Here is a 26,222-nt window from a genome sequence, read left to right on the forward strand (position 1 = left end):
CATAAGGTCATAAGAGAATAAACTGAGTCAAGTGCTTCAGCCAGATCAGCTTACACAAAAAGATTACTGGTACTCTGCCTTGGAGTAACCAGATCTTCCTGCTGCTTAGGAGTCTATCAAACACTGCTCACTGAAAGGAATGAAAAGTGACTGCATGGGTAACACCCCACCTAGAAAACAGATTTTGAAAGAACTAGCTGGAGCACTATTGTCTCAGCATTTCCACATGCAAAGAGCGGGGGGCAAAATTAAAGAAAATAGAGTGGATATAAACAGTACTGTATATTGTGTTAATACAGCCCTTGTATGGAAGTTATACCCTTCAGTGACCTTCTAGTATTGTATCAGCTTGCTACATGCATGTCTTCATAGTCCAAACATGTGTGAAAGAGACCATTCGTCTACAGAAGGATGGATTTCTTTTTGTTGTCGCTGGAACCAGGACAGCAGACATGTATATTTGCCACATTGCAAATAAAATTACTTCAACATAAATCACATAAAGTACAAAAGCTTTGATAAGTCCAGGGTAAAATTTACCATAAGGCTATATAATAAATGATGAGATCTTCCACACATGCTTTTGGTGCCCAGGCATGAGCCAAAAGCAGTGCAAAAAAAGCTTTCATATGAAAAATAAATAGAAATAAGGTGTGTTCATGATGATTACTCAAAAGAAAGGTAAAATGAAAGAAAAGATGGGTCAGAAAAAGGGGCATCCTGCCAAACATATTAATAGATATAAAACATGGAATTAGAATAAGGGGGTAAAAGAAAGATGGACTGTGATAAAATACAAAAGAACAAATACAAACAGATGGACAAAGACACAGGTCCACTGAGGAATCTGGTACGAGGTTTGCTACTAGATTTATAGGTCACTCTCTCAGACGTTTGGTGGAAAACCGTCCAGCCTGCAAATGAATATAAAGGGAAGAAAACAAAGACACTTATAAAGTACAAGTAGCTGTGATCAGATGTCCTATACCATCAGTCAAATCAGCTTTGTTAGTTAAAACATCCACATCTCCATTTTAACTTTGCCAAAGAGGAGTAAGTTAATTGACCATACACAAAGGATGCAATAAGAGCAGAAGAGAACAGATAAGATATTTTGTAGATTAGTTTGGCAGGATGTGCAATGAGAGGAAGGTATTTTAATCATCATTAGAACTTCCAATATGCATGACAACAAGATCAGTCAAAGCCTAGGAGGTGTGCAATACACAGAGGTACCAGAGGTCGGGACTGGGGAACACAGCCAATTTACAGGCATTTAACTGGGACTCCAAAATCATGCACAAAGTTAACTCCTTGGGTAAAGGAAACAGAACTTGGTTCTCTGGTTTTGGTTTTCTTTTCTTTTTTACTTTACTTTTTGTTCCCCTCACACCCAAGATGGTTCAGTAATTTATAATGAGGAACTTTGGATCTACCAGTATCAAGGGGCTAAAAAAAAAAAAAAGCCCAAAATGAACCAAAGGAAACAATCTCATATCCTTTATATAATTTATTTTTCCTTTCTTTTTTTGTCAGCAATTTGAAAGGTGGACTCCAGAAAAGGTGTCAGTATAAAAATATAAGGCATTTCTTTCCTAAAAATTAGCATGCCTTCCTGAGTGTTGACTCTTAACACTTGGAAAGACACTTTACTGTTGTTCTTCTCACAACACTGCAATGATCGTTTTAAAGGGAAGGCAGTAATTTGGACTGTCAAAGGTTCATGTTCCTAAAATCACTACAAGAGAAATCCACACCTAAGAAGTTCAAGCATAAGGGAAGCAAACTAATTTTAGCATGTGCTGGAAGACATGCTGAGCAGATGGTACAAAAAAATCACCTTGGCCAGAGCTTGCATTGGCGTCACCTCCTTCAGGGCCTAAGCCGGCGCAGATGTCAGAAGACAAAGAGGCCTTGACAGAGCAGGGCTGCTGCGTCTGAACTGCCTTCCCAAAGGTGGCTGCGACTGGGGCACTGACTGCTGCTGCTCTGGGAGAGCCAGACTGAGCTTTAGCTGTTTCTTTGTGGGGTGAGTCTTTAGAGTCTGCAAGATTACCTGAAAGAGCAAGAAAAGAAAACACATGCAACAGCAAACGGGAGGAAACCACAGCATCAAAACCAGCACCTAAACATTGGTCCTTTGCCACCACAAGGAACAGAGGTCTGCAATCTGAGGCACATACTTCACCCAGCCTGCACCAGAACATAATCACCACCTCTAGTATCACTGATCCAGTCTCTCCAAGAAGCTTATGGAATAGGTGTGATTTTTACAGGTACTTTTCTGCATTTTTCAGAAAGCAGAAGTAGGGACCCAACACAGAGCAACCGTGGGAAATTTACAAGTGGCCGTGGCAGAGGAGCAAAGCTGGGTGAGCATGAGGGGAGGAACATCAGCTCTGCTTGCTGGACAAATGAGCCCTATTGGTGGTTGTCACCCTCTTAGAAAGACACCTACTGTGGTCTCCACCTGGCAGAAGGCCATGCACTCAGCACCAGTCAGAGTGGATGTGGGAACCCAGACAGAGGACCCACAGAAACGTGCAGCTGTGCAGGCCACAGGCTGCTGGGAGGGTCAGAGCCTTTTGATGGCAACAAGGGGCAGTTGTGACAACTGCTGTGTGGGCTGCAAGCAGGTGGATGGTCTCCTCTGCTGAGTGGCAGAGCTGCAAGAAGCTGAAAGGCTAAGGAGCCATAGTATCCTGGGATGCATTAAGAACAGTGTGGCCAGCAGGTCAAGGGAGGTTCTCCTCCCCCTCTACTCTTCCCTAGTACAACCACATGTGGAGTATTGTGTCCAGTTCTGGGCTCCCCAGTTCAAGAGGGACAGGGATCTACTGGAGAGAGTCCAACGGAGGCTATGAGGATGATGAAGGGACTGGAACACCTGCCTGATGAGGAAAGGCTGAGAGACCTGAGGCTGTTTAGCCTAGAGGGGAGAAGACTGAGGGGGGATCTAATTAATGTATATAAATACGTGAAGAATGGGTGTCAAGAAGGAGGATCCAGTCTCTTTTCAGTTGTGCCTTGGGATAGAACAAGGGGTAATGGATGCAAACTAGAACACAGGAAGTTCCACCTCAACATGAAGAAAAACTTTTTTACTGTGAGGGTGATGGAGCCCTGTGACAGGTTGCCCAGAGAGACTATGGAGTCTCCTTCTCTGGAGACTTTCAAAACCTGTCTGGATGAGTTTCTGTGTGACCTGCCCTAGATTCTGTGGTGGTCCTGTTCTGGCAGGGGGGTTGGACTCAATGATCTCCAGAGGTCCTTTCCAACCCCTCACATTCTGTGATTCTGTGTCTCATCACAAGGAAAGGAAATAAAAACCTGCATGTCAGCCAAGCAGCTGACAAAGAGGTATAAAGCACTGTAGATTGCTTCAGCTCCTGTCGGTAAGAATACTCAGGTGCAATGCAGGTCACAGGACATCTTGCCTCTGAACACCTCTGCTTTCCCTATTTTAGTTGAAATTTTTAATTAAAAGCAAAACCCTCCAAAACACTCTGTTTATAATTCAGATTGATGCAATTAAATCTGAAGTGGACCTGTGAAGCAGTGACTTTGACAAGAGCTACCTGGTTTGAAATACAGGGTTAATACTGGAAGTGCTGCTGCTCCTCTAAACAACAGCATGAGCTATGTTGAAGAAAAATTATTCATATTCTATTCTACATTTTGCTGAAGAAATAAGGACTGGGGTGTATCAACACTTCCCAGTTGAATTGTATCTTTATAGTTTCCAAAGAGATAATGACTCACGACTGCACCACTGTTTGAAAAATCTCAAACTATTTCAGATGGTCAAAGCATCCATCACAGTTTTGTAACTGTTCTTATGTCCCATCCTTCAGGAAGCAAATGCAATCCCATCTTACATATATGGCATCTTGTAGGAAAAAATAAACAAGATACAGCACTTAATCAACAGAGGATAACAGCACCTAAGAAGTGAATACAAACATTTCATTTGGGAAAAGGATGAGAAAATATAACCAGGCTGCATTCCAAATTGAAGTGGAATATTGTTTCTCTGCCAAGCACTGTAACTGAGGCAGAGGAGGCACACATGGGTCAGCCCTGGGCAGCTGGAACAAGCCTGTCCCGAAGGAAGCTCTTCAAAAACAGTTTGCAGGACCCACCAGCCTGAGTCATGGCAGGAAGAACAATAAAAATGCAGAGCCTTTCCTGCAGTCCCTGCAATACACAGCACCCCACAGCTGACACAGCCAACAGGCGTATGAAAAGCGACCCTGTGTACCTACTTGTGCTTGATGTTCCACTCCTGAGCTGCTGGACCAGAGGGTTCAATAGTTTTCCACCTTTCAGTTTGTTTTTGCTGGTTCTTCGGCGACGGCCACTGGGTGGGGCTGAGTGAAGGAAGCCCAGGTTGGGAGGCAGGGGTTTCCCTAAGCGAATATACAGTGCCTCTATCTCATTCTTCTGCTGAGTCTGAAGTTCAGCAATTTCTTTCATATGCCTAAACATAAAAAAAAAAGAACTCTGCTAGTGATGTATTTGATAAAACACCATGTCTTGACAGCATGATGAGTTATTAAAAAAGAAGCAAAACAGCCTTTGGTTATAAAACAATCAACTGCTCATCTAAAAGTATAAGAAGTTATATCAATCTACCTGGCAAATGTGATGATTGACTTCTCAAATATTCATTTATAAGACAGAAACCTAGACAGGTAAAAAGATTTTCAACATCCTCAGCAAAAACTGGTTTTGACATGAGATCTGACAGGAACTTCAAGCTATTCTAGAATTTCTCTTTTAAAACCAGCAGCATCAAAAAAATTAATTCTTAAAGCATCTACATCGTTTTGAAGGAAAACAAAAGTGCTTCCCATAAAAATGCCATTAGCACATGAATCATTACCTCACTGATTTCATTATGCCATAAAGTCAGTTTAAAGGTTTCGTGTGACTGTAGTTCTGTTTTAAAAGGAAGCATCATCCATATTCAGTAAAACCATTATTCCTTAAGTTAAACACTTTTGTTAAACTACCATCTAATGCTAATTTTTGCCCATCATGTCCCAGGAAAGAAAGAAAAGATTGACATTTAAAGAAGCTAGTTCTGAGGGCTGGCAGCATGGCAGCCTCCAGCCGAGGCTGGACTGATGGCTTGACAAGACATTGGACAGGAGGCAGAGTCTTACCTGCCTGACAGATACTAGGTTATCAGCTGTAAAAGACATTCTGGGAAGTGTGGTGGGTCTGCAGACCTGATCGTCTGAATCAACCTTGCAGAGAAGGGCACGAAGAGAACACCACAGCAGCCCTCGATGACCATCCAGGTCATTTTTATGCCACCTTTATTAAGTGTGCGCACAGGAACCTACCCACACAACACCTGCCAGGGCTACCATGTGCCACCACATCAACAGAGCTGTGCAGTGAGGAAACTGGGCACTGCAGCAGCACTGTTAAAAAAAATTATTAGTGAATTGCTCTTCTAAATGGAATTGACCAATAAAGTGGTGTATGAAAGGATGCATCTGGGGGAAGGTCCTAGCAATACCTAATTTGCCCAGCACCAGTTTACTCTTCACAGCTATGAAAACCCCGTATTTACTGAGGACATGCAGACACTGCCTAAGGATCTCAACAAGAGCTCCCCCAGCAGTGCTTGCAAACTTGACTTACTTTTCTCTCAGGTTCTGCAATTCTTTCTTCATGTCTGCATCTTCAAATTCCGAGTCGTTGTCACTGCTCATGTACGACGACTGTGAGTGGAAGGATGTGATGTTGATGGTAGGAATTTTTGTCCCCTGCCCATTAGGTGACTCGAGGCCTGGCAAGCTAGCTTTGCTGGATCTTTGCAGAAAAGCAGCTGCTTTTTTAATTAAGTCACTGGCTGCACTACTGCTTGGGGGGGACAGTTGCGCAGCAGCAGCTGACTGACAGTGGGAAGGCTCCTCAGCAGAATCACTCGACCCCTGGTCGCACAGGACATCGACAGAAGAGGCTGTCTGCACCCGTCGGACGGCTGTCTTCAGGTCAGGGCTGGAGGGCAGCTCATCCAAGTAGACATCTGGGGGTGCCGAGAACCTTAAGCAGTGCGGCGCTGGTAAAGTTAACTCATCCTGCGTGCTGATCACTGAAAACCTGCCAATAGTTTTGGCTGGAGTGCCACTATCGTGAGTTTCACCCTGTTTTCCATAGGAACCAGAGTCTAGAGAGTCATCCCTTTGAAGGTAATTTATCACCCCATCTGCTGCAGGTATCTGCGTTACGTTATCATGTGCAGACAAAGTCAGAGTCTTTGCCTTCTCGCTCCTTTCAGAAGTTTCCATCTGTTTAGTTAGGCTTGATGATTCAGGTGCAACCTGGAGAAAATAATGCAGCTGAATTTGGAAGTAACTGTGACAGTCAAGCATAAAGCTGCTCCTAGTTTCTGATTACCTGAAGGAGGCCTTTTGTTGTAGCAGCAGGAGCTGAAGTGATGCTTGCAGCTGAACCTGTTTCACAAGTTGAAAAAGAAAACATATTCATGTCTGGAATGCTTTAGGATAGTAAGAGCCAACCTGCTTATTCTGATAAATTGAAGTGTGATAAAGCCTAGCACTGAGGAATAATTTAAATATCCAGTCTTTGTAATAATGGATCTATAATGTGGAAGGCAACACCACTGGCAATATAAAATATTTGCAGGTGGGCACTCTCTTCAATCTGCTGAGTTGGGGAATTCAAATTGCAATGGGAGTGTGGAATTTCATTAGTCAGCTGAAAATTTGTACACAGAAAACAAGAAGAATTAAATCTGCGTGGCAAGTTGGGCCTGCATTACTAAGGTGTTCCTGATGTCTCAAAAAAAGTAACTGCAGTTCGCTAGTCATGCACACAAAATGCTGCAGCTGCCCACAGCTGGGCTGGGACTTCACACCATTCATTGGACAGATACGGACACAGGCAACTAAAAGGGCCTGAAATGAAGTTCAACGTACACTGCTGAACGTGGAAATCACTACCTCAAAAGATGGCCACTTGGACCTCAGAGGCACACAAGGAGCAAAATATCAGTGGCAATCATCGAGACAATTATTTCACGACCGGGACACTGGTTTTGAAGTCAAACCAATAAACGCGAGTTTTTAGAAAGCTGCTTTCTTTTGGCATATTGCACAGTGTGAACATAAGGCAGAAATCTGTCACTTTGCAGTTCTGAAACAGTGAAATACATCTCTACTTGGTGGCATTCAGCTACATTAATTTTACTAAATAGTGTTACATGCCAGTTGCATTCTCTCTTCATTGTCTGCAAGACAGGTGACTGCAGGCTGCCCAAAACTTTCCCCTCTGACACTGACCTAAAAGCAGACAATCTACACCCACACAGACAAGAACAATCCCTGTTACTGCACAAACCTGGTGGCCAGCTTTGCCATGACAATCTAAAAAAAACAATTACCAACAAAAAATCTATTCTAAGCCCTCCCCAACGCCACCCATGACGGCAGGAGCAGCTTTGGGTTCCTCAGCCCTTAAAACTTCCTGCGACTTGCAAGACAGGTAAATGGAGCATAATAAATATCCAATTTCTTACTATGGCTCCTACGATGTTATTAGAGAAACTGCTGTTGTATCTGAAGTACCTGAAGGGCCATAGCCAGTTCTCCATGGGACTTCCTTGAAATGCCTCAGAGGTGCTTACCCTCAATCATGACATTTTTGTCAACACGTTTTTATGTAACCCAGGAAATCTGAGAGACTTTTGGACTTTTTAAGAGCACTGGAGTGTTGTTACTGGGAACACAGCCTTCCATGATGTTATGGTTTGGGAGGCCCCAGCACAGAGTCGGATACCTCTAGAGAGGGTCCTTGGACCCTGAAAGACTGGAAGGGTCAGTGTTCCCACCCACTCCCTGTCACAATCTATCAAAGCCAGGAGAGCCGGAAGCTGGGCCCTTCTCCCCTCCTGCTCCTTTCTCCCTGCTGGGGCTGCTGCTGCTTCCTTGGACTTCCCAGGTGCTTGCTCCAGAATCCAGCTGCATCAGGTGCTGTGAGGAGCCGTGGACCTCTCCCCTGGAGCAGCCCTGCCTTTGCCATATCCCTGCCACCATCGAGATCGGTTTTGTATGGAGATACTTACCTGTTCTTCCCCCCCAAGTTTTACCCTTTTATCTTGTGTTATAGTAAATTTGTTTCTAGTTTCAATTTCCAAAGTTTAAGTCTCTCTTCCTTATTCCCCTTCTGTCTTCCCTTGGGAGGGTGGAGGGGGGGTAATAGAGAGCAATTCTGTCCTCTGGTTTTTGGGATTCACCTTTAATATTTAAAGCAGAACACATGAGAATAGCCTGTACCTACATGACAGCTAGGCATCACATACCTAATAGTGTCAAAGAAATCCACCTGTGAGGCAGTTTCTTTCTAGGAAGTTGGAGAGAAGTGAGATATGCAATAGTAATTATAGCATAATTAGGACCAAAAAAGCCTTGTGTGGGCAGGGCTCTGCAGTTCATCAGCAGGGTGAGCATCAAGGGGACACCAGATGAGAGGACCACACACTCAGAGGCATCACTGCCCACCAAAGGACAATTACCTTTTCTGCTTGCTGACCCACCTCTTGCTTCTGAGGACTCAACGCCAATGCTGGTCATCTCTGACTGTTCAAACTTTTGGTAAAAAGAAAGAAAATAAATCATTTTAGTCTCGCACACAAACCAGACAGGCAATGCATTCTCCTTCCTTCTCTCCCTCTCTTCCCTCACACTTCTGTGGCATACTAAACTACCTTCTGATGCCTGTGGAGGTGCCCTTCTACCTTTTTTCTTCAACTCTGCCATATTTTTTTTCCTCTCTTGGAAGAAAAAAAGGCAGTGGCAGTGTCACAGAGGGAACAAAAACAGGTGCCGAATTATGTATCTCAGGTTGGGCTTTTTTTCTGGTTTTCTTTTCCAGCCAGACTGTGCATTCTTCACCTGTATGTCTCTCTTCAGAAATTCTTTTATTGGCACAGATTTTCATAGGACAAACTGAAACTACTGGAGAGACATAAAACCTTTCATAGAGACAGAATTTTCTCTGCTGTAGAAAGTCATTTATCATTATAAACAATATGCTGGAGAGAGTTACTCAAGTGCAGCCACCTTTCCTGTAACATACAGCATCTTTCAAGCAGTTGATACAGTTCATCCGGCTGACACTACACGGAACAGCCACATCCTTGCTACTGGTGATGTCATAATCTCCAAAAATGCTACTTTTCATGTAAGACATACACTGATCTTTCAGCAGAAAGTGCTGCAATCTGTTGCATTTCAAAAACTCAGGATTTTATCTGAAAGAACATAACACAGGTGCACGATCAAGACATGGAGTAAATAATGACCCAGACCACCTGCTCCAGCTTTCCTCAGCTGCTTCCCAGTGAAGTCTTGCTCTACCAAGTTCAGGGGAAGACAAAAGAAATCATGACTGGAAGCAGAACAAGCTCCTACCTATGGAGTGTCCTCCTTTAGCTGCAGCACTTGAACAAAGCTAAGGCTCCTGACTTGTTGATTTTATTCAGGCTGGCATTATAATCACTGCCATTAATTTATATTAAAAAAGATTCCTATTGAAACATGTTTGTCTTCATCAAAACTTGTACTTGTTTTACATTCTTAAATTACAAAAAATTATCACATTTCTGCCTGCTCTGGACACAGGACACTCTTGTGTCTTGTGTGAATTAAGATATAAACCACTTGAAAACCCAAAGTAACGTTCAGCTTTCACTAAGAAGCATTTGTGTAAAATGAGTCAGAATGTATCTGACAGTAAGAACTGAAGAGAACTTTCCCATTGGAAAGCAGTCAACAGACCGGAGGCAACACAGCCAGGAGCAGACACATAAGATGTTTGAAGAAGCAAGAAATCTGTATGTGTCCCACCACAGGCTCGTTGGTTCTGAGCTCTGCTCTGGAGCTGTCCCTAGCAGCTGAATTTGGGGTGTAAGGGCCACGGCCAAACTAACCAGGGCTGGGCAGGGTGAGGTCTCGGGTGGCACGAGCGGCACCGACAACTCCTGGGCAGCATCCTTCCTCCCCTGGCTGGTATCTGCAACGTTACGGCCCGGTTCTCTCAGCTCCTGGGCCGAAGCGGGAACTTGATCTTCGGGAAAGGGCGGCAAGTTAAACTCACTGTCGCCCTGCTCTAAAGGGACAGAGGTGTCGGGAGTCCCTGCTGACGCGGAGGAAGTAGGAACGTACTCCTGGTAAAGCAAATTGCGCAGCTTCTCGTCGAGGCTCTTTATCGTGTTGTCAACGAAGTCCACCCGGGGCGGTCCCTCCCCGTCCGACTCGGCGGTGCCGGGCGGCAGACCGGGCGCCAGGCCGGGCCCGGGCTGGGCCGGCGGGGCCGGGCCGGGCGGCTGCGTGGGGCTCTGCAGCCGGGAGCCCGCGGGCGGCAGGGGCTCGGCCGGGAAGGCTTGGCCGAGGAAGGGGAGCTGCGGCAGGCCGGGCTGGCCGGGCTCGGGCAGGGGGGGCGGCTGGGCCGCCGGCTGCCGCTCCAGCACCGCGGGCTCGGGCAGCGCGGGCAGCGCGCAGGGCTCGGGCAGCGCGGGCCCCACGCGGCAGCAGCCCAGCTCCACCTCGGGCCCGCAGCCGCCCTCCTCGGGCTGCGGCGGGGCGGGCTCGGGGGGCTCGGGCGGCGGGGCCGGGCCCGGCAGCCCCCCGGGGGCGCCGTTGGCGGCCGGCGGCTCCGGAGCGTTTGGAGCGGATCCTGGAGCTGGAAACTCCGCCTGGCTTGGCAGGGCGACGGGAGGGGCTGCGGTAGGAACTTGTGCCAGAGCAGGGGAGGCCCTGACGGGGCTGTCACGGACGCCGGCTTGGAGGGGAAGCTGCTGAGCAGCGGAGGCAGCGGGCGGGTCCGTCGGCGCAGAGCTCGGCTGCTGGTCATCCGGCTGCTCCGCGTCTGGAAAGAACAGCAACCCCAGGTCACCCCTTCGATGAGCCACACAGGGTGGAAGTCACTGCAGAGCCTCCTGGCTAGCTGCAGGGCTAACCACAGCTAGCTGCAACCCGTTCCTGCTTCCCTCCAGAAAATAACTCTTACCCATGTCAAATTAGAACTTAAAACTGCAGATTATGCAGAAACATGTCACTGAAAGGACACTGCTTGTTAAAACAGAAGTGACTAGAACTTCAGCATAAGGCAGAGTTAAAATACTGATTTTCCTGAAATTCAAATAAACATTCCTAACTTGGTTCAATATCAGAACCACAGCATCACCAAGGCTGGAAAAGACCTCTAAGATCACCAGGTCCAGCCTATGACCTGACACCACCACATCTCCAGACCATGGCACTAAGAGTCACATCAGCCTTTCCTTGGACACCTCCAGGGATGGTGCCTCCACCACTTCCCTGGGCAGTCCATCCCAAGGTCTGATCACCCTTTCCATGGGAAGTGCTTCCTGATATCCAACACACTTAAAACACACGCTGTATCAAAATACAGAATTTTCTTCCTTCCACTAGATTAAGTGAAGCAATCACAACTAAAGTGAGAACAGAAGGGAGATAACACAGCAGCTTCAGAGAAGAAAACATTTTCTATAATGTTTGTAAATACCTGGCCCTTCCGACGGCTGTGTACTCTGAGGTACCGGGGGAGAGAATTCTGGTGCATCAGTAGTAGGATTTTCCATGACAGGACATATAATAAACCACCTTTTTCCAGTATGTAAAACTAGAGATGAAAAGAATATAAAAAGTAAACACAATAGTTTCCATTCATCCCAGATCATCTGTCGAAACCTAGTCTTAATTTCCGTGTTTAGAAAAAAATTCAAAACTTCTACTGTATTAGCCAAGATTAAATCAATGGCTCCTAATTTGACTTTCATCCCTTCTGGAAGGGAGACAGTGATGCCTCCCCATTCTGCCACATAATTAAAGTTATTTGAAAATGTATTTTTCAAGTGTTCATACTTTTAGAAGGCTCATATTTACATACATGAAAATTTGATTAACAGCACTGCAGACAGTTTTCTCACAATTAAAGATCTGTTAATTTTGTAAAGTTTTTCCTGCTTAACTTTTCCATGTTGTAAGTTTCCTAGCTAATACTGCCTTCCACATCTTATCTGAAAGCCTGGCATACATAAATGGTAAACCAGAACTAACACACCTTGTAACTTCTGTTAATAGAAATAAAAATGTTATGTTAAAAAGGTGAACTGAAAAAAATTAGATGATGTTACAGGCGGATCTTTTGAGCAGAATGTCTACTCTGGAGGATTCCCGGTTTCTCCACTTGTCAGAGAAGTTCTAAATGATTCTTCTTTCCCTATGAGCATGGAGCAAATACACAGTGACATGGGCACCGAGAAGGATTTTGGAAGCTGGTTCTTTCCACAGAGGTTTAATTTCTCCCACCAGCAGGCACTTAGAAGGCCCAGTGCCCTTCCCTTTCCTCTTGACTGTAAAACATGCAAGGTACGATTGTGTTCAGAAGGCCAAGATCCCCCTGCAATACTAAAGTAGCTGAAAACTTCTAGGTTAGAACTTTCCATTAAATTAGCAACACAAACACAATCTTTATCTTTCTCTTGCAAATGCAGTCATTGTTGTAAAAAGACATGCTGTAAAAACATTTGCCTGTTCTGTCCTGAGTTTTCCACCACTGATTCTCAGCTTGTGTAATTCAGGGCTTCCCTGAACATCCCCAGATGTTTGATTCACCCACATTACCCTGAGGTCTTCCAAAGTGCTGAAAGCAGGACCACTGTTATACCCGTATTTCTAGATGTGTTTCCATCCACCAGTAGCTGGTGGATTTCTTCCTGAATTGAGCAAACTCCTGCATAAACTAAATCACTGCTTTGAAGCTTGAGATTAAATTTGTATCAAAGGCACATTTACCATTTTGTTGATAGACAGGTGCCTTCATCTGAGACTGCCGCTTCTCCTGTCAAAAAAACAAATACAAAGCAATAGAAGAACTAGTTGTCTCATGTCAATGCATGACAAGCATCATCCCACTCACACTATAAGCTTTCATAGATAATAATTATTTTTCTAGCTAATTTTTGGTTTTTTTTAAACACAGGATGTAAAACTCATGTACAGTAACTGACCATTAAGCAAAAGGAAACTAGAAATCTTTATTTAACATCGAATCGTAGAATCCCAGACTCGTTTGGGTTGGAAGGGACATTAGAGATCATCAAGTTCCAACCCTCTGCATGGGCAGGGACACCTCCCACCAGCCCAGGCTGCTCCAAGCCCCATCCAACCTGCCCTTCAACACTGCCAGGGATGGGGCAGCCACAGCTTCCCTGGGCAACCTGGGCCAGGGTCTCCCCACCCTCACAGTGAAGAAGTTCCTCCTAATGTCTACCATAAATCTCCCCTGCTCCAGTTTAAAGCCATCAGCCCTTGTCCTATCATTCCCTGCCCTTGTCAAAAGTCCCTCCCCAGCTTTCATGGAGCCCCTTCAGGCACTGGAAGGTGCTCTAAGGTCTCCCTGGAGCCTTCTCTCCAGGCTAAACACCCCCAACTCCCTCAGCCTGTCTCCATAGGAGAGATGCTCCAGCCCTCTGATCATCTTCATTATTTTCTCTGGACTTGCTCTAGCTGTTCTGTGTCCTTCATGTGTTGGGGGCCTCAGAACTGGACACAGCACATTTCTTACCTCACTCATTTCCAGCCTATCAGCATCTTGTTGGGGACTCATTCCCTGATCAGAACTTCGTTCTCCTTCTGTATCTTCACTGAGCATATCTTCTGCTTTATCAATAATATCTTTCATTTGTTCAATAAATGTCTCTTTTTCACTCTGCAATATGAATTCATTCTCCACCTGTAAGATGACAACAAAATAAAGAGTAAAACAGTAACATTTGGATTAGTGCTCATTTTCACAGTCAGTCAGCAGGCTCAGTCAGCAAATACACGTGAGGATCCACTGGCCAAAGCAACCTGGGACAAGAAGAAGCTGTGGGCAGCTGCACCACCAGGTCTCACCATGTAAGTAGCTATTTCCTCTGGTGCATCACCATCCAAATCAAACTTGAAAGTCACCATTTTGTGATTGTGTGTCTCAAGCTGGCACTCCACCATCTTATCCCCCGTGTTACAAACCTACAGGCAAAGAAAAACAGCAGTTATTTCTGGAAAATCCAAAGGAATGCTGAACTCACCCTCAAAGAGGTTGTACTTGCATTTAATATGGTCAGTTTGGGTCTGCTGGACTTCTCCTGGCGCGAACGAGCACGTGTAGATTTCTTATGTTTCTTTGAAGACTTTCCTTCTTGTTTTCCACTTCCCATGGCTCCTTCAAAGCTGTCACTCATCTCTTTACCTGAAGTTACATCTGGACTCATGTAGCTTTGTAAGAGAACGGAAGAAAAACCCCAAAATAAAACCACTGTCACACACAATGGAGTTACATGTAGGTAACGTACACAACAATGGAGAGTGCAAAACCAAAAAAGTGCACATCTGCACTCTTCTGGCCCAAACTGAGCCAGCTACAGAAAGATGCTCAGTAAGGGAAGGGAACTACTCCACGTCAGGTGTATAGTCTGGCTACCACACCCATTAAGATCTATTAAGATTTCTGCCAAAACCACAGGGAAAGACCCATCACTCTTGACATACCGCTACATCCCCCTAATCCCTTCACTTGGGGCATCATTACAGGCCCTCTCTGAGCTGCATAAGTTCCTATTTTTCTAGGTCCAGCTTTCTCAGCTCTCTGCTGAGTGAGTCTGCACTCACAGGAAAAGGTCAGAGCAGGGACAGTTTGCTTGCCAGAGATGAAGGAGAAGAGTGAGGAGGCAGGACAGCAGCCCCTAAGCCACTGCTTCTCTTCTCTATGCACTTCTCAAGGATGAGAAAGAAGGTTTTATGGCACAATACCCCAGATGACCAGCTAGCAACAGGGTATTATTTTGGCAGCCGAAATGGTAACTGCTAACAACATTATTGTAACACAAATCTACGGAAAACATCAACATAGAAGTAACTTGCAGGAAATTTTCAGAAGTTCCTAAGCACCTTGTCAGGAAGGACCCCTGGAAGGCCATCTGGCCTGTTTATTGCCCCAAGGTATGATCAGCTCTGTCTAAACCAGTCCTCACAGAGCTCTGTGATCCTACAAAGCTCCATGAGATTTCATAACCTTCCCTGTCAATTTATTCGTGTTCATTAGCTATGCATAAAAGAATTAAAGTCTAACCTATGGATCCTTTTCTTAAATTTAAGGCTTTTACTTCTTGTTCTGCACTATTTGTACAGAACAGCTTATTTCATAGAATCACAGAATGGTTTGGTTGGAAGGGAACTTCAAGACCATCTAGTTCCAACTCCCCCTTGCAACTAACTTAGAATCACAGAACCATCATCAAGGTTGGAAAAGACCTCCAAGATCATCAAGTGTCACGGTCCACCCTACAACCTCCAACCACTAAACCATCTCCCAAAACACGACATCTACCCCTTTTTTGAACATCTCCAGGGATGGTGCCTCCACCACCTCCCTGGGCAGCCTGTTCTAAGGCCTCACCACTCTCTGTGAAGAAATTTTTTCTAATACCCAATCTGAACCTTCCCTAGTGCAGCTTGACCCCATTTCCTCTTGTTCTAACCTTGCTTGGTTACTTGTATGGTAGGAATGTGCACACAGTTGGCACGTAGGAAATTCTCCAGATTGCACCTTTGCTGCAATTTCCAGCCCTTTGGTTCACATGCCATTACCCTCCACGCTACCACAGCACAACCCAGCTCCAGCAGCAAGTCACCTGTGCACTTGGGAGAAAAGGACCTCCCTCTGCACACAAGACTTGTTGCTGACACAGCCTCTCCATGCTGCTGCAGCCACAGCTTTTCAAACACAGTTCTGGAACAACCAAATTAGAATTTAAAAGATGATTGAAAATTTGTTGTATCTTTCTACAACATCCAGATGGATAAAATTAAAGAATTTTGTCTAACTTGTTTCCAGTGAGAACAAACCTATAGTCATGAAAAACTGTATTTCACTTTCCATGCATTATTTAAAAGCAGCAAATGCTTGGGGGAAAAGGTTCCATTTTAAGGTCACAAGGCTGCATTGGCTTGGGTCAGGCTAACTCTTTTGGTGGGGTAGAATGAAAACAGTATGAGAGAAGCGTCTTCAAAATTCATAAACTTGGTCTGTTGAGGAAAATAGAAAAGGGTCACTAAAATCCTACCCCCAAGGCTTTATAATCAACAAGGACAAAGCTGGTGCTGGCTCCTGCAAGGCAGACATTCAGCTGCTTATGAACACACTGCTCCCCTCTGCCTTACCCATACCCAAACACTGAGAAATCTGTCTTGCTGCTGCCTCCTGCTGAGGCAGGGGCAATGCCTGGGCAGGGGAGTCCTGCTCCCCCAGAAGCAGCCACTGGCCCCCACTCAACCCCTCTGTGGTCCAGCAGTGACCCTTCCTCTCTAGGGCTCTTCTTCACTGCCTCCTCTGAACTGTGCTGCCTCCCCTTCTGCTTTTGAGAACAGAAACAAGCAGATGAGGGCTGGCAAAACTGGGAATTTGCTTTTGCTTCTGAGGGGTGCTGAGCTGGCTCTGGGGGTTATTTGGCATTACTTTGTCACAAGCTTGAGCATGACCTCATGTACTGCAAAAGCCCAGAATGGGTTTTGGCCACAGGTTCTAACACTTGGAACGGTGCCTTTGAGTGGCTCAACATGCAGCTCCCACTGATAAACCACTCCCCATAACACATATAGGGAAGGATCACTACACCAGGTGATAAAGGCACACCCAGCTTATTCCCAACAGCATCAAAACCAGGGACTGTATCACTTCAGTTATCTTAACAAAATGAGAATTTACATCCTGAAATGAAAGCTGTTGTACATACATTAAGGCTAGGATGCAGCACCTGACTTACAGAAATAAAGAGTTGGAGGAGCCAGAACAGGCACACTGCACACAGAACATGTACATGTTCCTTTCTCCCTAGACGTGCACCCTTCCAGCTCCTGCTACTCTTCTGTCAGCCAAGGCAAAGGCCAGGCATTTGGCCCAGCCTTGTAAAGAGAGAGAGGAAAAACAGCTTCCAGAAAGAAAACGTTTCTTATGCCAAAGAGATTATAATGATACCTTTCACAGCTCTGTGACAGAGTCTGGAGTTTGTCCTGTATTGCCTGCTCCTAAAATGTAAGAAAAAGTCATTTAAGTAAATGCATTGTATTAGCAGATGTAAAACACCTTTAAGAAGGGTTTTGCTGTAAGCCTAAACCATTCTGTTTAAGCAATTCTTGGAATTAAGAAAACCAAACAGGTCTATTTTACCCTCCCAACATTACTCTGCCCCAAGCATCGGTATCATTGCATGGCCACTTCTGAAGACAGAGCCACTAACCTGCCAGTTCCCTTCTGCTGGCTCTAAAGCAGAAGTGGTGGTGAGAGAAATAAAACACTTCTCACCACAGTGGAAAAACTTGATTGCAGGACAAATCCACATAAGCACCCACCTCATTTTCTTTTTCAATGGATACAAAGCATAAGCCAATTTGCTTCATTGCTTCATGGTTCCTGAACTATGTGAAGTATTTTCATTGTATTTGGCTTATTGTTAACATTTCTGGGAAACTCAGAAATAAAATATGAGAATTCATCATTTAAAAACACTGCCCTCACATTGTGTCATCTTGCTCTCTACACAACAGCAATTCCTCCTAAAAGCTTCCCTCTCCACTGGTCACAGTGCTGGGATGGCCACGGGCAGGGTGACTGTCACAGCAGATAGCCCTGTGCTCACAGAACTTGTGACAGCCATGCTGCTGCCCCTACTGAAACACACTTCCCGTTCATGGACACAGACACAAACACCTGTGCATGTATATACCTACGTATATACACACACCCCAAATATATTAATAAATACATATAATTTTATATATATATTTATATATATATTTACAAACATATGTCTATAAAGTCCTTCTATAGACAAGACAGCTAGAAACAAGCCCCATGACTGGCATCACTGCCTCTGGATACCAACACAGTTGGCAGGCTGGAGTTAAAGCTCAGTGGTTAACCAGTCAACCCCACAGGTTGCTTATCATGCCACACGTATGCCATGCCAAGCTTGACTGCAGTGTCAATAAAACTGCAGAATTAATGAACAGTGAGAACACAGGCATAATGTATCTCAATTTTAGCAATGCACTTGACCAAGTGCCTGGCAAAATTTCATTTGTCTGGTCAGTTCAGGTGGGTTTGGATGTGAGTACTGCCACATGTTGGAACACAGCTAAGAGGGGAAAATGTTATAGCAAAGTAGCAACAAAATGCAGTGTTTTGAATAGATACAGATAAGAAACTCCTCTTGAGCCCAAGAAAACCTCAGCAATGTGTGTCATAAAATCAGCATGGGGAGCATGCTGATCAATCTGACCATCCCATGGTACTGGATTGGTTTCTTAAAATGAAAGATAGAAAGGAGTTAACTTACAGATGAGATATGAGAATGAAGTTAGAACAGTGGTTAAATACTCTAAAGGATATGATAATGTGACAGGACAGACATGCCTCATTGTGCATGGACTTCCCAGGTAAAACAGGACAACTTGTATCCCCCATATCACACTGCACAATAACAACAAGGTTTATTCATCCTTCCAGAACCTCTAATGGGATGGACCGAGTGCTGAAGGCTGTAGTTTTGGCGTCAGTGTTGAACCTGACCTGAGCTGCATGGACAGAAAAAAGGCAGTTGGGTAAGAAATGCCTTGAGTAAGGGATATGCCTGACACTGCCAGGCTTTGCCTGGGGATTCTGCAAGTGAAGCACTACAGACAGACTCTACCATTTCTGCTCTATCTAATAGAGAGGGTAGAGAAATTCAGCAGGAAACCCCCTGCCTCACAGCATGAGTATTTATTATTTATGACAGAAATTAAACTGCACCTGGCAGGACAGGCAAAAAGGGGAAGGAGGATCTAATGTTAGTATTAGCAGCATCCCTACTGAACACCAGCTGGAAGAGGAGTCAAGCTGCATCTCTAATGAAAGTCATAAACTGTCCTGTGTGGTTGAGGCATGCCACGAGTGCATGGAAGCATGGGTGAAAGAAAAGAGATTTAGTTTGAAAAGATGGGAACTGATAGTTTGGGAGGAAAGGTAGCTCAGAACAGAGAGCTTCCAGAGGAACAACTCTGAAAGCAGAATTGCTGAGGGATGTTTCCATTGATAAGTGGAGAACAAATTAAGACTTCTTTACTGAAATCTGGTACAAATGCCGAACCCTTTGTTTTGCTTTGTTTATGGATATCTACGAGAGAGTTGAAGAGAAGGGAATGTCCTGTGACACTGTGTCCAGACTGAAGGTTAAACAATTATGGGAATGGAAAGAAAAGTCAAAATAGCAGACAGGAGGAGCTGACTGACCTTTTTATAAAGAAAAATAATAAAATGTATCTTGTTTATATGGCCACTGAGAATTGGGAACACCTAAGAATATCTGAAGAAACAAAATCCCCAGGGCTAGACTAGAATTCAGGCAATACAGGAGGATACAATGCTAAATGAAATGGGAATAAGGCTCAAGATGAGGAGCATGAAGAACTGCTACGCAGTGAAGAATCAGACTGTGAAGCAGTTTCTTAAATCAAATGATGGTTGGTTGCAAAAGTGCTTGAGACATTTAAAACAAGACTGGACAAAACATGGATGAAACTCTACAGAACAGTTACTGACCGACAGCACTTAAAAAAGAGTAATTTCTATCTCTGTATTTTTGCTTAGCTATGGACAAGGAGATACTCAGTCCTGCTGCCTCATTCCTTCAAGGAGACATTTCACTAGGTACAACATGCAATTTCCAACTTCCTTTGACATAGCCAATGATTTGCTGATCCAGAGCTGTGGATATCTAGGACAAGTGGTTTTATATGCTGAGAGAGGATCATCTCCCTTGTGAAATAAGCCCTTTATTTCACAAAGGAGTAAGTGAGAAGGTTAAGGGTGAGGCTGGTGAGTTACTTCAGAGGAAAGGGCTCTACCTCTTGAGATGTCTCTGCCACTGCCTGGACAGTGGAGCAGGGAGCTGGGAGCTGCTGACCCAGCGGCTGGGAAAGATCGGGCTGAAGCTGCAGCAGAGCAGAAGGCTGGAGAGGCAGAGAGTGATCTATGGGGACAGGCGGGCTAGCTGCTGCAAGGCTGCCAGGAATCTGTGAAACACCTTCTGGAGCGACGCGGGGAGGCAGCAGCTCGGGCTGCAGCTGCAAAGGCGGTGACATGACTATTGAAGGTTGCAGCACGGGCACCTGGGCTCCAGCTTCCAAAGCATACTGAGGGTGTCCAGTAATCTGCTGCAACACAACAGACAGCTATTAAAATGCATCTCTACTTTGAGTGCTTGTGACTTACACAACAAGGCACTACAGTCCCTGGAGTGCTCTGAGAAAGGATTGTAATTCTGCAGTGAGACTGGCTTTGTGCGTCTCTGCTTGGTGACTACTTCAGACTTTAAACTTGCTTTGAATGACTAAATAAAAATCTAAGGCTTCTTACTCTATACTTATGACAAGGTGCATATTGCTCAGGCTCTATTAATTTGTAGAAACAAAGCCATATCTTCCTAAGAAATTAAAATCTTAGGTTATTAATTAATTGCCCTGAATAGTTTGCTCTGCTTTCAATGAGCCTACCACAATGTCCATGCAGAGAAAAATACACACTAACCATCATCTAAATTAGGATTTTTAAAAAAACTGCTATATATATTTTTTTATATATATATATAGAACCAGTAGCTGGTACAGACCACACAATTAAATCTTTTTTACTGAATATATACGGGTGTCTTACGGAACACATTGTTTTCCACTTAGTTTGAACGTTTAAGACAGAGCTTAACTCTTGACATGCTAGGCACCAGGGCCCCGTCCTGCAAACACTCCCAGGAATTGCACACACAGAGGGATTTTCATTTATCTCAGTGGGTTTCTTCAGTGCATTAAAATAACCCGTGTGCGTAAGCACTTGGTGGGAACTGGACCCATGCTCTTCGATGCCAAACTACCTTAGAGACTGTTGTTATTCTGCATAACAGTTCTTTTTAGAGCAGAACATTCTGCTTTTAGGTACATCATGTTTGTTTTTTTTCCAAGGGGACTGAGCTTGTGGGAAGAGAAAAAAGGAAATATGGAAAAAAAATGGGGTTTAGTCTAGGTAAAACTCTGCCTAATTTTAATTTTTTGAAGTATCACCACCTAGAGATTTAAGACTTCTTGGTGAATATTTTAAGAAAAAAAAATTGAGACTTAGATGAGAATTAGGCCACTCAGTTTCATTACACCATGCCCTCTGCAGATTCTGGATATGAGCTGAAACTATTATTCCAGGTTTTAACATGGATAAAAATAAAGACTCAATGTGCTTTACAACACATATGAGCTACAGGACTGTGAAGTGGAGGTTGTTAGAAGAGCAGCTGTGGTGTACGCTGCAGAAGAGCAGTACATTTTATTTTTTTTAAATCTTACACAACTGGAGTAAGTCACAAAATGTCAAAATGTCTAATTTATCTGGGCAAAACTAAACCCAGAGGTGCTAAACATCGACTACCAGAATAGCACTGCATGGGAAGGCCTTTGAACCACTAAAAGCCCTATAAAACATAGAGCAATTTCTATGCACTTGTCTGTTTTGTTTGTAACAGCTGTTTTTTATCCTAAAAATATGACTGTGCATTTCTTCCCTGGATATTTGCTAGATAACGACTGTACCAGGACGCTTTGGGAACGTCAGTTCTCCAGTCTTAGTTTGCTATGCTGGCTGCACATGATGGCCCTGACTCAGTTCCCTCTAAAGCCACTGTGGAAACCCCATGAGCTCAGTAGGAAGTGCCTTGGGCTCTCCTTGCCTACATTTTCCCAAACAGTATTTCTGTACCAAGTAGATGGTGGAAGGGAGAAATTTTAAAAATTATGCCCTACTTTGAAGAGGCCATGATGAGGCAGGCTGAAATGGGATGTTATGAATTTTAATCAATATGTTGTGCCAAAGTGATGCAGTAGAAGACAGATTTTCAAGAATGCTATTATTAGCAGTTTTAGTGCACTCTCCTGCTTGGGTCAGACCACATTTCAAGTTATCATATCACAGATGTGGCAATAGAAGTATTTACAGAATCTGTCAACAAGTTCTGAACAAGCTCTCTTGTAAACAGTGCTAATATTAGAAGCTTTATTTTATGCTTTATTTCTTTTAAGGGGAAAGGGGTCTGCAGCTAGAACTCATTTTTGTCTGATGGACTTCTTCCATGCATTTTTTCTGGAGTCATTACTGAATGGTCACTTCCCTTCACTGCTTTAAAGCAGCTGTACAGCAGACCAGCTCCATTGCTCCTGCCAGTCTGGCAGTGCCCTGCCAGGAGCAGCTGGCAGCCTGGGCACTGGGTGAGGCTGGAGGAACTGCCCCAGCAGGGCTGTGGGCACCACTCGACATGTTCTCCTGCCACGGGAGAACAGGAGCTCGTACCTCTTTTGTACTTGAGATACAGGAAGGAAGAGGGAATTCCAAAGGTGCTCATCTGCTCGCTGTCCAAAGCCCATTAGATTACTGCCTTTATCCTCAATATTCACCTGTCCCTGGATGGAGACCTCACAGCTCTAGCAACCACCCCCAGGACCAAGGTCGAGAGGTTAACCGAACACCTTGAGAGCAAGGAAAAACAGCCTCCCCACAGCATGTTTCCCCCGGGAATGCCTGTGTCCATCACCATGCGAGGGCCCAGCACCGACCCAGCCCCGCGCCCGTGGATTACCTGGTGCCCAGCCCCCGGTGCTGACACCGCCTGCTCAGGAGGGTGGATGAGGCCGGGCTGAAGTGCCTGAGGAGGTGGAGGCTGCTGTGGCTGGGACACTGCTTGTGTGCTCTGCGTGTGATGGGGAGAAGGTGCTTCGCCCTGAATGATCTGCTGGAAGGTGCTCTGGTACATCTGCTGCTGGGAGAGCTGGGGCACCCCGTGGTGCGGCGGCAAGGCCGGCACTCCCGGCGGGGCCACCGCCAGCAAGGGGATCGTAGCCGCCGACATGTTTGGCACTATAGTTTGGCAGGGCAAGACCAAAGAAGCCACGGTGGTGTGAGGAAGGTTGACTGCCTGCATGGGGAGGGCGGGGGAGTTTGGTGCCAGAGGCAGCGTGGGGTTCATGGGGAGGCTGGGCAAAATCACAGCCGGAGCAAAGTACTGAGAAGGAGCAGGTATGGGGGGCACGTTTGCAGCAGGTATATCAGAGAGGTTTGGAGGAAGGCTGTCAAGTCCTGCCAGAGGAGTAATAGCAGGAATGACAGGAAACTGAGGAATCTGAAAAAAATATAATATCACATAAATTGCAAGTGCTTTGACTGATGATACCAAGTAGTTTTCATTTGCCTTACAAGTGCATAAAAATCACCTGTGCCATGATGATAATTATGTCTCTTTGTTAATCACTTCCATTCTTTTCCTGAGGTTTATAAATGCTTAAATCATTAGTGAAAGAGAAAAAAAATAATTTGCGGTATTTCTTTTATACCTCAGAAGTTGAAAACTATTTCTAACATTAGCTTGAGGCCTTCAAGCAACACACAAATTAAAAGTTGCTTTCATTTCAACAGAAATGAAAAGGCATGGGACCAGACAGAAAAAGCAAAACATTTTAATGCAAAATTCAGTAAGACAATTTAAACCCTTTGTTTTTAAACAGGCTGGCTGCAAGGCAGGCAGCACAGAGGAGCCCAGAAAAGGATTTTTGCAATCAAAAGCTCCCAGTGACGTAGCAGACAGTAACTACCCTGTTGTCATGAAAGCAGCTTGCTGCTTCCCCTTCGAGAAAGCTGCTTCACATCATGGTGGTTGTTACTAGCAAACATGCTGAGAGCACCAACAAACCCTCTCTGGCTGGGGAAAGGGTCCATCCCTGCTACTGAAACCAGATCAGGGCTGGGGAAAGGGGGGTTGGTGGGTGATGGGGAAAGTGGTGAAGTCAGGAGCTCAGAAACAGAAAAAAAATGGGCAACTTCTCATGCTCTTAAGCCTGGGATGGGGAAGAGAGTATGCCAGAGGGGAAGGTGCAAAAAACCAAATAATTAAAAAATAAATGCAGTCATTGCAGTTTTATAACTGCCATTAAATGGATTCTCTAAGCATGACACATGATTACTCACAGAGGAGATTTTTGCTTCACCAAACAAATCAAACAGTAAAGAAAAACACAGGAATTAGGAAAAAGCTATATTCTTAATAATTAAATCTGCATGCATTACAAATAGCCACACAAAAACTGCAAATCATGGTAATTATTAGCTGGAAAGCTTTACTCAAATGGATGTATTCACACACAGGTTTCCAAGATATTACCTGGGAAGGGGCCACTGGTGGAAGCTGTGGCACAGTTGAAATCTGAAGGGGTTTTAGTGGTGTACTGGTAGCTGCCACCTGAGAGGTCTGGGGCTGATACTGGGGTAACAGATGGGTCGCAGGCTGCATTGGGCAAACTGGCTGGCTGGCCAGCACCTGCTGCAGAGAAGCTTGCTGTGATATGGGTTGCTGCTAGGAAAGAGAAGAAGAATACAAAAGGTTATAGCTTATATATTATGAAAGAAGCAGTTCTCTGGACACAGCCACCCATTTCTCTCTCTAGTTGAGCCTCACAGGCAAGGCAGAACTGTCGCTTGGAGTAGGGACTGTTTAGAGAAGGGCACTCCTAACTTAAACACTGTACAAGAGCCTATGTTTAAAACACATTTAAATGCAAGATACATTGCCTGAAAAGACAAGTTATAACTGTACTGGAAAGGTTATTTACAATGACTCAGAGTCTTTAAATCCCGGAGTGTGTTCTAGTTGGCCCCATACAATCCCCACCCACTGACTTCCAAGATTCCTACTATGCAGATCATACCCAGCTGATCTTGGCATTTGAAAGCTGACTACATAGTGTAGCAGGCACTGAAATACACAACACTTGTTATCTAAGACATGAATAAAACACAATAATTATAGTAAAAGCTGGATCCCAGTTATTTCTGAGGTGCTGTGGCGGCTAAAAAAGCAGTTTTACCTCTCCAGGGAGAACAGAGTTCCACTGGTCTGCCAAGGTTTATACAGCAGAACAGAAATAAAAAACTGCATTAAAGCTGAAAATAATCAGCAACAAACTTTCACCTTTTCCATGCTACATGTACCTCCCTCTTCAGTTCCTCTAATTAATGCTGAAAGTACTTAAGAACCAGTTCTGTTTCAGAAGCATGACACTGAGGCACCACACTGGCTCTGGACTAACCTTCATGGGGGACCACAGGATTGATGGCTTCACCCAGGCTCTCCAGCACACAGAACCAAAAATCATGGCTGATGGTCAGAAGGTAACTTTAAAATTAATAGCCAAGAACTATATCATCTTTCATGTCTGCCACTTCCACCATGAATCAGTATCATAAATAGTTTGCTCTGAACTTTTTTAGCAGCAGGATTGATCAACCCGTTTTTAGGTATGAATACACCAAAACCATAGATGATGTATCAAGGAAGGAAGATGTCAGCCAGGCTTAAATATCTAACATTCAGCCACGACTGCTAGTTTTCCAGTAGAAGGATCAGTGGACAAAAGAGTATTTGGCAACTGGTATCAATCGAGCGTCCAGCCCGAATGCACTAAATGACTGAAGCAGTGCGAGACAGGCTGGAGACAGTCCCAGCTCTGCACTGCCCCAGCTCAGCTCCTGCAGTATTTCACAGAATCTCAGAACATTAGGGGTTGGAAGGGACCTCTGGAAATCATCTAGTCCAACCACCCTGCCAGAGCAGGTTCACCTTCAGCAGGTTGCACACAATGGTGTGTAGGTTTGAAAAGTCTCCAGAGAAGGAGACTCCACAACCTCTCTGGGCAGCCTGTCCCAGGGCTCTGTCACCCTCACAGGAAAGAACTTCCTCCTCATGTTGAGGTGGAACTTCCTGTTCTCAAGTTTGTATCCATTGCCCCTCATCCTGTCACAGGGTAGAACGACAAGAGGTTGTCCCTGCCTTCTTGATGCCCAGTCCTCGTGCTGGGCTGGGGCCACCAAACCTCCCATCAGCCCAAGGCAGCTCAGGGGGCTGAGCAGCCCCGTTGGTTAATCTGGGGCTCAGACAGGCTGCCTGCAGAGAAACCTGCACTGAGCAGCTAACCCAGCAGAGCAATCCCCACCTCAGCAGCTGCCCAAAGCCTTCACTGCAAATTCAGCTTGTACTTTACAAAATATGCTTG

At 44.9% G+C, this 26,222-nt stretch overlaps 1 protein-coding gene across 9 annotated transcripts in view; it reads right to left on the reverse strand.

Moving 5' to 3' along the window:
- WNK2 (WNK lysine deficient protein kinase 2) overlaps positions 1–26,222 on the reverse strand; it is a 115,549-nt gene that overhangs the window by 21,827 nt on the left and 67,500 nt on the right. For 3 of the 9 annotated variants that reach the window (XM_051627740.1, XM_051627742.1, XM_051627734.1), the window contains exons 11-26: positions 24,335–24,526; positions 22,760–23,299; positions 19,992–20,300; positions 17,083–17,132; positions 14,159–14,324; positions 13,962–14,078; positions 13,630–13,797; positions 12,858–12,903; positions 11,566–11,682; positions 9,968–10,905; positions 8,552–8,624; positions 6,415–6,470; positions 5,656–6,338; positions 4,266–4,480; positions 1,841–2,056; positions 816–914 (exon numbers count right to left, since the gene is read on the reverse strand). In XM_051627740.1, the coding sequence (XP_051483700.1) occupies positions 816–914; positions 1,841–2,056; positions 4,266–4,480; positions 5,656–6,338; positions 6,415–6,470; positions 8,552–8,624; positions 9,968–10,905; positions 11,566–11,682; positions 12,858–12,903; positions 13,630–13,797; positions 13,962–14,078; positions 14,159–14,324; positions 17,083–17,132; positions 19,992–20,300; positions 22,760–23,299; positions 24,335–24,526 (3,985 nt within the window). The remainder of the gene's footprint in view (positions 1–815; positions 915–1,840; positions 2,057–4,265; positions 4,481–5,655; positions 6,339–6,414; positions 6,471–8,551; positions 8,625–9,967; positions 10,906–11,565; positions 11,683–12,857; positions 12,904–13,629; positions 13,798–13,961; positions 14,079–14,158; positions 14,325–17,082; positions 17,133–19,991; positions 20,301–22,759; positions 23,300–24,334; positions 24,527–26,222) is intronic. The other 6 variants (XM_051627738.1, XM_051627737.1, XM_051627735.1 and 3 more) reach the window with 5 other exon arrangements.

Source organism: Apus apus, chromosome 9 (genome assembly GCF_020740795.1).
Source record: "Apus apus isolate bApuApu2 chromosome 9, bApuApu2.pri.cur, whole genome shotgun sequence".
Taxonomy (NCBI): Eukaryota; Metazoa; Chordata; class Aves; order Apodiformes; family Apodidae; genus Apus; species Apus apus.